This window comes from Meriones unguiculatus, chromosome 2 (assembly GCF_030254825.1).
Source record: "Meriones unguiculatus strain TT.TT164.6M chromosome 2, Bangor_MerUng_6.1, whole genome shotgun sequence".
NCBI lineage: Eukaryota > Metazoa > Chordata > Mammalia > Rodentia > Muridae > Meriones > Meriones unguiculatus.
In genome coordinates, this window is record NC_083350.1 from 139,257,379 (window position 1) to 139,269,413 (window position 12,035).

At 40.6% G+C, this 12,035-nt stretch overlaps 1 protein-coding gene across 9 annotated transcripts in view; it reads left to right on the forward strand.

The window, feature by feature from the left end:
* The window catches only part of Mecom (MDS1 and EVI1 complex locus), a 546,004-nt gene that overhangs the window by 489,987 nt on the left and 43,982 nt on the right, over window positions 1–12,035 (forward strand). For all 9 annotated transcript variants that reach the window (XM_060378178.1, XM_060378183.1, XM_060378181.1 and 6 more), the window contains one exon: window positions 9,127–9,229. In XM_060378178.1, coding sequence (XP_060234161.1) covers window positions 9,127–9,229 — 103 coding nt within the window. The remainder of the gene's footprint in view (window positions 1–9,126; window positions 9,230–12,035) is intronic.

Here is a 12,035-nt window from a genome sequence, read left to right on the forward strand (position 1 = left end):
TTATGTCATAAAATAGGAGCAGGGACCACACAATTAACCACTTCCCTCCTGCTTTTCCATAAGCATTTTATTCTAGGTGATTTTTCCTTGGTTTAAACTTTTTAACAGATTCACATGTATTCACCTGTGAATGCATGTGTGTGTGTGTGTGTGTGTGTGTGTGTGTGTGTGTTACTTTATTTCAGATATTTTCTATCAGAATGAGCTTTGCAAATTTTCTTTCTTTCTTGACATGGTTGCATAGAAAGACTCAGGTCTTTTGATTTTAGATGTCTTTTTCATTTCACGTTCTCAATGTTATTGCTGTGATGTTTGCAGAGATGGAAATTCCGGGCACACTGGCATTGCTGCTGAAACATAATTTCTAAGCAGCTGCAAGCCTGACTTATGTTGTATTCCCCAAATGGAAGTCCACAGTTAACTGTAGTAATTTATCTTTCTAAAGGAAGGCCACACCAAAGACACTAGAAGAGTGAGACCCCACTCACTGACAGGGCAGAGAATAGTAAAACCATTCAAACACCCCAGCTTCCTGATCCTTAGTGTTTTGATTACTTTCCCCATGTTCCTTAAAGTTTATGTTCAACATTCTACATAGCCTTACTGCTAACACCCAGCACTGATCTGGGAATTTTTCACAACAGCAGACAACGTGTAGACGCATTGGATAGCTTGGGTGTCCTGTTCTGAGTAGAAGGGTGGGGCAGGAGAACAGGCAGAGAGTTTGATCCTGGAAGTTTTCCCGGGCTGGGTCCTCAAGGGCGCCAGACACAGTGAGGACACCTGAATGAGCTTTCTCAATTATTCTGAGGGTTCCTATAGGCCCAGGTGCACCCACCCTCACATCCTTAAAGTTGCATAGTCCAGACATCGGAATGATTTACTGAGGCTTTTAGAATGTCTTGTTATTTTTATACCTCTTTTTGGAAGTTCTACAGATAGTTTTGTTTTATAAACCAGTTTGATTGAAGGGTGTAATACATTTCTCTAGACTTGGTCTCACCTTATTTTTGGACCTCTCCTCATCATTGATAAATCTCCTCTTAAGCTTACCTGTCTACATTCCTTACCTAAAATCAAAGGCCAGCCTACCTTCAGGCGGTCTGTTGTCTTTAAGCAATTCTTTTTTCATCACTGAATATATTCATAAGTTTCATACACTTATTTTTTTACCCTGAGGCTTCTTTAGAGTAAGACTCGTTGAATTACTAGAGAGGCTATTAAAGCTCAGTTCATGTAAGTTGACCCTCTAGAAAAAAGCCAAGGCAGTCTTGCTATCATGGTAGCCAGAATGATCTGGGCATATTCTTTAGGATGGTTGATGCTTGTGAGTATTAGGATTCTGCCTCATGGAAAGGAACATAGCCACTCAAATCCTGTCCCACTCTCACATGGTCTTCAAATGTAGGAAAGCCCTCAGACAGCCAAGGTATTATTAATCTTGTCATTTACACAAAGTGATAAGCACTTTCATTTTCAGATGAGCCCCTGACAGCTGGTATTTAGTAATTAGAATCAGAGATGTCCACTCTTGCTTCGGAATCAAAAGAAATGCTCCGATAAGAGATTGCCTAGTGCCTGTTGTCCATTCTGAAGCAAGAGATATAGAAGAATGTGTGCCCCACAAAGAACACGAAGTCAGAATTCACTTAGGGGATCCTGCCAGCTCCCTGGTGGTTAATGAATGGCAACAAGACTCTGCAGTGTTTTCAGTTGGAATGGGCATTGTTCTCATTTGTGCTTTACCTTATAAACTTTTAACTGCTTCCAGGACAATCATGGTTGATTTGGCACACCCGCTTCCACTCTGCTCAGGCTCATATGAGTGATGCTATCGGACTGTGTGACACTAGAACAGTGTTGTTATTGCAAGCTTATTATGGGCTCAATTATTAACTTATTTTCTTTGGCCTTTTCCTGAGGAGGGGAAAAATCCACTTTCCTTCAACATTCACTTAATACACACGGTGCAAAAACAGTGAGGCAAATCAGCTCTAAGTATGGAAAATGGGGAGCTCTTTAACCTCCCCACTTTGTAAAATGTGTTTGCCTCCACTGTCAGGTAATTTGTTAACTTCTCTTCCTTTGCAAGGATTTCTGTCCGTGTTTTGTATGCTGTCTTTTGATGTTAAAGTTATTATTGGCTTTGGGCATTTTCTTTGCTTTGCTTTTAAGTCAAGTCCTACTTTTATACCAAAGTTATACTCTGCTGTTTTAAGATGAATGCCAGCTGGCAGTACCCAGGGACCAGCTTTGAGTGCAGTGTGCACGCCGGCTCTGGGGGATGCTATCTGCCTGATAAGTTGCTTCCTTTATCCCAAGATGAAATTGTCTCAGACATAGTTTGCTGTTTGTTATCTGCACGAGAAAAAAAGTCCCGCCTTCCCTCCATATACAATGTTCAGAATATAATGGTGATGTAACACCTCCAAAGATTTTTCATTAGGATTCACAGACCCAGTGTGACTCGAAAGGGGTGACCTAAAGTATTGTGTCCACATTTAAGTTGAAATAATGACCTGATATATCATACGCACATTTTTAATAACCAATGTTTGCATGTAGACACCATCTTTCATTCAGGAAGAGCTCAAAACACCATGAGCTCAGGAGATTCAAGCTATTTCTGGTATAGAGCCAGAAAGGTAGTCGTCAGCATGTTTCACAAGCCACCAAGGAGAACTTGATAGTCAAGGGCACAAGAAAAGCCTCCAACTTGACAATATACCCCTAAAAATGATCTTAGCTTCTTTGTAATGTGATGGCAGCACTTTTGCCGAACCTTCAGAAAACACTTGGAATGAGCAGGAAGTTTCCATAGAATCGAACAAAATGACCAATATAATGAAAGGGAGTTCATGGACATTCCTTATGGGACCTTGGGGAGATCCTGAGAGGTTATTTAAGATATTGTTGCAAGGCTTCTAGACTGGGTACCTAGGTCTCAAGGCACACTGAGTAGTTCTTCAGCACTTCTCTTTTTATAGAAACTAGAACCAAAATCAATTTTGTTTTCTTTAATCTAGTAAATTATATTTGGCTGTTTTTTTTTTCATGTCACTGATAATGAGTTGAGAATATATAGAAGAAAAAAAACCCGTCAACAATGTCTTCTACTGAATTTCTTTTTTTTTTAAGCAGGCAGACCCCACTATACCTTCCTTCCTTCCTTCCTTCCTTCCTTCCTTCCTTCCTTCCTTCCTTCCTTCCTTTATGCAATTATACATTTTGGGTATTTAGATTGTCTTCTGGACTAATACATATCAGGCAAGCTTGGGGACACAAGTCTACATCACTTCATCCCAATCCCCTTAAATTTTCTTGGCTTTTCTTTGTGGCTGTAAGGATAGATTGAGAGTCCCTTCTGTTTGGAGAAACTAAAGGGCCTTTGGCCTGGGCAAAGCTTAGTCATGATTTCCTGGCCATCATCTCTGCCTTCTGAAGATGCTTCTCTGCCTCTCAGTAAAATTAGACTCAGAGTGTACATTAGGATCTTTTTATCCCGGTGGTCGAAAGCTTGACATCACGGTTGCTTTCCTGAGACTGGGTTTTCCAGTTGCTCCCAGTGGATGAGGGGCCCGGGCTGTGTTTCCTGGGATGGTCACGTGTGTACATATAGGCTGTGAAATCATGCTGTCTCTGCAGCAGCAAGACTGACAGCTGTGTTCACATCAAATGTTGACTCTGTTCAGACATGTACACTGTCACTCAGCCTCCCTCCTAGTCACTTTCAAACATGCAAGTTCCACTTGGCTTTTCCTGCTTCTGCATGGTACTTTGAAGCTGTAGAAAAATAAAGCATTTGAGCCAAGCATTGGGAGTTGGAGGATAGAGAAATCAGCTGACAGCTTCAAAGAGAAAGGACAGCAATGGTCTGAAAAAGCTGCTTCTCCATATAGATTCTGCAGGGAGTACATTTCTCTATTATTTCAATTATTAGAACTTCCTGAATAGGTTGAAGGTCACTCATAATTCACACTTCTGTCATTTTTAGACATGCCAAGTGCTGTCTACTATGCATAAATAAAACTTCCAGTGTTTGACCAGGGAAATAAATGGAAAGCCATAACAATGAGGCCTTGTTCATTTTTTTTTTAAGTAAATGGTTTGTTTTCTTTCTCGTCTTCTCCTGTTCACTGAAGTTTATCTTCTAACTCAATAGCACAAACATAGCACTTTAAAGTGATCCAAGTGTAGCAGAGTGTCACCAAAGCTGTTCTGAAATACCCTTAAATTATCTCTTCTGTAGAATAATGAACAAAAACATCAAGTTTTACCTTTTGTCAGTACAAATGGAAATGTCATTATTTTGATGGCAGATTTGGTTGGACAGAGGCCTTGACAAAGTGGAATTAGTCTGAGAGCCTTCTGTGGACTATTAACTTTTCTCAGAATGCTTTTCAATGTCTCTAACCTCTGTAGTGTGGTCTTCTTGAACTCAAGTAACTGAAGGAAATAAGCTTCCCGTGATATGTCCTTAATTAACATTAATTCAAATTTTTATCTTTATATAAGATGTCTGTAACATAATATATAACCAAAAGTAACCTGTATCGCATACAATTAGAATTAATCTGGTCATTAAGCATTAAATTTATATTAGACACAATTAATACATAACATGAGATTGCTAATAGTTTATGTAAAATTTAAAATTCATCGAATATATGAACTTTGTTTATTTACATGTCACATATAAAATATGTAATATGTCATAGTACAAAATTATTTATAGGTAACACTGAGGGATAGTGGATCTCTAAAAATCTTAGAATCGACTGAATCCTGTCCATACCGCTACTATTTTTTTATCCTTTGTTTTGCTTTGTATTACTAGAGTGGGCTTTCTTTTTGTGTTTGGAATTGAATGTGGAGTTTGGTTAAAATGAATTCATAATAATAATAATATCTATAGTAAGTGATGCCTGTTTACAAGTATATTTATGCTTAAGCTATAAAGGTCACTAATATCAAAAGAGAACAATTTTAGGTTTTCTGGTATTGTTTTTCAATTATGCAAACAATTCTTTTTAAATACTCAGAGATTTTGCTAGTGAGCTAATTTCACAAAAGTTGGCAATAAAATGTTATGAATCGGTCTGTTGGTAAAACTGTTACTGTAGATGCTTATCTTTTTAAACTGAAGAACTCAGAAATCCAAGTATAATATTCATGCTTACAAAAAGAAAAATTCAGCATTTTGGAAAAAAAAAAAACAATCTATCCAGATGCTAGAAAAATTAAATTTTTATGTTATGAAAAAGTTTAACTGTGTGGAAATTTAAGTCATGTTTGTAACCTCTACTTCTGAATTTTAGTACCAGCTATCATATTTAGAATCGTAAGAGACATCACTGAGTTTTATATGTGTAATAACTCATTTGTTACAGTAGATTCCCATGTACCTGTTTCTCACACTGTAAGAAGCCATTCTTCTGCTTCTCCACTTTGTGTGGGGATTATTTTTTATTCTAAAAGAGCACTCTCTGAGAGACAGACAGAGAGGGAAAGAGAGAAAGAGAGAGAGAGAGAGAGAGAGAGAGAGAGAGAGAGAGAGAGAGAGAAAGAGAGAGAGAGCAACACAGGAAACTGACAACTGTTGTATTGGTTGAAACTTATTTCCGAATACTTGAGATTTCTGTACTTGCATTGAATTCATCACAAAACCCAGGACATTTTAATTTTGGACTTGGTTAAGTTTTTCCACACAACTACAATGGGAAAGGAGAACTGTTAACTCTATTACGGAATTGAGCCGACTAATCAACTCCCATTTTTTCCACAGCACAAACCCAGGAAAGCAGTGTCTTTTCTTGTGGTGTGTAACTCAGATGACGCAGGGCTCACAGGCTTGCCATGCAGCCAGGTCTCTGGGGATGCTCTGGTCTTAAAGACAGTGTGTCTAGAAGCATCCACACTAGTAAGCGCCTGCATAGATCACTCCCACTGCTGTCAGTTTTTTTTTTTATTTACCACAAGATGTTTTTATACCACAAAAGTAGAGACACAGCATTTCCTGAAAACAGAGACATGGTATTTCCTGAAGGAGAAGGGTCACTGGGGGTTGCGTCCCATCATTTTCCCATGCAATCAGTAAACGACTTCTCACACATGTCACATGCTTACTAATATAGTTCTATTGTCGTAAGGCATGTCTGGGCTCAAGTACTCAAACTATGCTTTGATGCCATTTTAACTGGAAGAGAAACACATAGTTTGACTCCAGGACTTCCAAGATCCCAAGGAATGGCAGACAGCAAGGATCACAGGGGCAGAAACACCTTGAGAGGAGGACTGGACCCTTGAGGGTGTGGAGTGTGGGACTTCGAGGCACATTCTTATTGCCGTATGGGGAACCATGCCCAGAATTTGCCCTCGTTATGGCTGGCGCTTGCCAGTTCTTTTCAAACCCCAGTTTCACGAGCACCATAAAAACTCAGTTAAAATTGAAAAGAACACCCTGAAGTTAAAATCCACTCTGCCTTGCCTTGCCTTTCATGGCCTGGAATGTCACCTTTTACCTCCAGTAAATAAAGCCAACGTCAACACTCTTCCATGTCTTTTATATTTTATGCACTCAATATTCTTCACATGACAATCTGGACACTTAAAGGGTAATTACAGGAGAGATCTATGTCCCGGCAAAGAGAATTGTCTTCATAATATATAGTTGCAGTGTATCCATCATTTTCTTTTGTTCCTTGGACTGTTCACATTGGATTGAGTAAATCTAAAATGGAATTAAAAGAGACATGATTAATAGAGGACTGCAAAGAAATCATGATATCATAATACTTTCTTAAAGTGGCCTGGCATGTGTGTCTGAGAAGTGTTCCCCAGCCAAGACAATTGGGCTCTTTTACCGTCTTGCTGTGCATTGTCTGTTTAACTTCACTATTTCCGAGAAGCTACTGAAAAGTCCTAATGTGTCACAATTCAAATGTGAACATGCTGCTGGAAAGGAAACCAATAAGTTAAACCTGGAAGAGATGCCAGAACAGAGGTGATTCGAACTGTTGTGAGAAGCCTATTGTTTTCTAAGGGGAAATAGAACTCAAGAAGGAAGCAGGGTACTTACCAGTATTTAACTCAAAGGTGTAAGGGGAAAGACATACATGTACAGCAATGTTATTCTGATCTGGTAAATTTGTGAGCAGGATCCTTCCTGTCTGGGAGCCTCTAGAGAGAGGACAGTGCGATGAGCAGGCACCGGGTGCAGGGTGACCCTGCTCTGCTTTGCATTTCCTTTGAAATAGAAATGGCAGAATAAGGCGCTGTTCTTGTGATCGTCTAGATTTCGCAGTTAGACCGAGAGTCTACCACAACACTGCTCAGCAGCACTTCCTGATTGCTATTATCTTCTATAAAGGAGCATAAGCTGGTTTAACTACTAATGAAAAATAAGCTGCATTTTAACAAGAAAGAGGCTAAGCAGAAAATATTCCTTATTGGGGTATTTTTTTTTTAATCTAGCACAATTCTGTGTTCTGGTCTTTTTTACAGAAAAAAAAAAGAAAGAAAACAGAAACAAAGCACACACACACACACACACACACACACACACAAAAGAAAAAAAACAACAACTGGAGTTTAGAGCCACCTACTGGAAGAAAGAGGCACATACTTCTATGTAAGCTCTTGAGCTTCTCAAGGGATAAACAAATGGGTAAATATAAAAATGGAGGAATATTTCCATTGATCTTATAAGACAATTCACACAGATTTCCTCCATCTGAAATGAACAAGCAGTCCTGGCTAGCAGCTACAGAGCAAGTCCAAGGCTGGTCTCAACTGAGAAAGCAGTATCTTCTAGGTTATTCTTCCTGTTTCTTGGTGGCATTTGTGTTCTGTACTTTTCCCTGTAATTTTTGTATTTTTTTGTTGCCGTTTTACTACTGCATGTGCCCTGGTGTTCAGAATATATTTGTGGGGGGTTCAATCTTGTTTATTTATGGAGTAGCTAGTAAAAGGATTGGCATGCGGCAACAGAAAAACAGAATACAGGTTAACACGATCAAGGTGAAGATGTAAAAGTAGACATAGGGCCGGTTCACACAGGTGCTGCATAGACTACAATTTTTGTGCTTATTAGGTACAGTGCATTAGGTACTGTACTAGGTTCAGTATTAGGAACTGTATTAGGTACATTTAATTATAGAATTGTTTAATAAATAGCCTTAGGATAGGATAAACTGATAGCATTTTAATGTTAAAATAAAAAGATATCTTCAAGATTTTTTAGTGTTTAAGTTCATCCTTTATCAGTGACAAAAACCTGGTGCCTGGGCACACAGGAAGCCATAGCTTGTCTGTCACTGAGCTCCAGGGAAAAACAGGCAGCTCTTGGAAATTTCAGACTGGGGCTCTCCTCAAAGCCTCTCGCTGCTTCCCAGCCCATCAGTAGCAGATTTATTAAACCCTTCCTGTCTCCCCCACTTAGCTAGAAAGCCAGGGCATGGGCACCCAAAACATCAGAGGGATCCCAGCGTGAACACTAGGCACCGTGCCTGTGTGTTGGAGCTGTGATCAGAAGCTGGGGCACAAGGGCAGGGCCTAAAAGCAGGCTTACCTTTCTCTTTGGCGGGAGTGGAAAGCGGTGTTTTGAAAGGAAATGATTCTGCTCTCTAGAGACCGTGGCAGTCCTGTGTGCTGCATCTCACCAGCCACTCCCTTTGGAGCGTCTTGCATAGGAAGGGTCCCCTGGTTCTTAGCAGAAGCTCCGGGTTAGCTAGGCCTTTGCTGGATAGTCAGGAGCGAGCGGTTCCTCCCTGCGAAGATGTGGCCCGTGAGGTGCTTTGAGGAATTCAGGGATGGGTTAAAAATTTCCCAGACTATAGGCGACACAGCAAACTCGAATTACAAAATTTGGTTCATATACTAGCTAGAATTTGGAGACGGTTTGTAAACTGCTTGAGAGATTTTTTTTTTTTTTGTCAACAAGGAAATTATTTTATTTCTCTTAGTTAATAAAACAGAAATTACTATTTCCTGTGATAAATAAATAAGAATAAAAGAGAATATGTTTATTAAAATATGAGAAAATGTACAGCTGTGCTGGCGTATCCTGCGCTTTGTTAACGTTTGCTCCTGTCTGTCTTTCCTGCCACCTGTGCCTGCTCTTTGAAGATTTTCTACCGAGTAGTCGCAGACATTGCGCCAGGGGAAGAGCTCCTGCTGTTCATGAAGAGTGAAGAAGATCCCCATGAACCCATGGCGCCTGACATCCATGGTGAGCTCCGAGTGCGGTTCGCACCCACCTTCTAGATGCAGCAACTCCAAGAGGGTCCCCCATACCTGTGGTTTCTTTATTTACTTCCTCAGCTCTCCGGGGTCCTAGCTCAGAATGGGTATTTTCTGGAGTTGACCTGTGTCTGCCATGATGGAGAAAACACAATTAGCTGACGTCTAACCTGAAGTGCGCGTAAAGAGCCTCCCCTTTAAGTCTGTTCAATTCCCTCTGTAAGAATCTTTCCGCCCTTTTAAGGAGTTTGCTTGTTTAGCGCATGAGTGTTCTGCCTGCATGTTTCTGTTTACAATGTATAAGCAGTGCCTACAAGGACCAGAAGGGGGCGTGAGACCCCATTAGCTTGACTGATAGGAGGTGGTGAGCCATCATGTGGGTGATGGAAATTGAACCCAGGTCCCCTGCAAGAGCATCACGTGCTTTTAACCACCACACATCTCTATCCTTTTCCTTCCACTTTTTGAGCTTTCTTAAAATAAGTAGCTGCCTCTCTCACTTCTATTTCTATTACTGGGAAAGTGTCTTTGTGGGAGCAAAATCTTAATCAACATCAGCTGTGGGAGGGAGAAAAGAGGAGGACCTGGACAAAAAGTATAGTGAGGATGTTTTTATGGTAAACGGAATTATTCCCTGTAAGAAGCCTGTTCTATATCAAAGGGCAGAGGACCTAGATCATTGATAACTAGCAGTGATGTGTATTCAGGAGAGATGCAGGGCAAGCTGCTTGCATGTCATTGAGCTGAGACAATGCCCCCCCTTTTCAATTCCTGTCTCCTAATGTTGAACCCTGTGACAGAAGTTGCCACTATGGCTATGCCACTATGGACACCCAAACAGTGTCCCCCATTCTTGAGCTCCATTCTATCTCTTTGTAAAGTATGCTGATGGTTTGGGCATGTCTTTGGGGTATACACTTTTCTCTTAGAAGCCTGGCACGAAATTGTCTTTAGTCAGGTAGACTTCTCTGTTAGCCTTGTAGAGTTTGAGCCTGAATTGGGAGTCTGGTCTTGCTTAAATAGTACAGGTGCTAAATGATTAAAAATGTACAATCTAGGGGTTCTTTGGGTGCAATGCTTCATCTGGAATTCTAGATGTTTCAGGTATTTTTTTTAAGTAGAAACAATTACTTTACTACTCTCAAAAAATGCCCAAGTAGAAGATTATTCTATTTTTTAGACTGACATGCATTAAAGACTCGTTGTTTAAAGGGTATTGGGGCTAAAGAGATCACTTCCCTTACCAGCCTGAAGACCTGTTTAATCTGCAGAACACATCTAACAAAATCCAGGAGTGGTAGCATATAGTCTCCATGCTTATGAGGCAGAGACAGGCCAGGCTTTGAGACTCTGGCTGGTCTGCTTATCCAACTTCATGAGTTCTAACCCGGTGAGAGACCCTGAGGAATGACACCTGAAGGTATCCTCTCACCCGCACATATATGCACACATCTGCACACACACTTTGACACACAAACACACATGAACAGATGTATACACACATATGCACAAAACATCCTTGAGCCATGAGGTGCTTGTTGTTTCAGTGTATCATATCTGTTTCCAAACATATAACCATGTACTGATATATAAGTCTCAGAATGTTTAAGTGGTTACTTGGATTTTATACTTCTAGACAAAAATAAAGTTAAAGCATATGGGTTCTTCATGCTGGATATAACATATCTTACACATATATTTTTATTTAATCTTTTACATGTATATTAAAACCCTTGAGTGAGCAATTTTATTGATTTCACAGATGGAGAAAGTGAGATAAAGGCAAAGTAAGTTATCTAGGAAGACCACATGGCTAGCAGGTAGAGTCAGCCTCTAGCATAGTGCCATCCCTGTTTAATAGTAGGCTCTTTGCATTTTGCAGCCCGGGAGTTGTTTCTTTGTGGGTTCCTGGTTGGGATTGGAAGCACAGATGTTGAATAGACAGACAGTGTTACAAACCTTAGGAACAAATTTCTTTGGTTACTGTTGTTGAGACTTCTGTCTCCCAGGCAGAGGTGATTAATTGTAGAGCACTCCTACCCTCGTAACTTTCTGCTTACAATCAGACCTGAGTCAGGCGGTGCCTGAGTCCTTTGCCATTGCCCCTCTGTCGCTGATGCTGATGTGTTTTAAGCCAAGTGACTTCAGTGGGTTACAGTAGCAGGCTCTTGTTTGGTCTCTCTGTTAAACTTGTCCCGCTGCAGATGGGGGGATTCTTCCAAAAACCAAACCTAAATATATCCATGCTTCCAACTTGTAGTCATAGCCTGCTTCCTTCTTAGCACGCACATTAATATCCTGCTGTAACTTCACTCTCCTCCTTCCTCCCGTGTATGCCTTACTTACGTGACACACTTCACTGCAGCCTCAGCCTTCCGTGAGTCACGTGTGTGAATACCTCCATCCTGGGCGCACACTCTCTCCATCTCACCTGGCTGATTTTCACCCATTCTAAAGCTCCTTTGTGAACCATTCTCTCCAATTTAGCTGAGTCAGGCAGTTGCCCCAGGCTCCTGTGTATTTGTTTGTCACCGCATTGTATTCAGTCATGTCCAGCTGAGTTTCTTGCACAGGCATTCTCTAGCAAAGTGTATGGCAATTTGGTAAGTGATTACACTGTTTCCCCCAAACACTTAGTCAATTAGTAACTGAAGAATAACTTCTTCCTTGGTTATAAGTCTACAAAAGAGCGTATGTGTCATGGTGTTACTATGGATGTCTTTCAACATCATGAGCCATACACAATACCTCTGGGCTCCTACCTGTGACCTCCAGTGAGTGTGGACTTTTGGGTG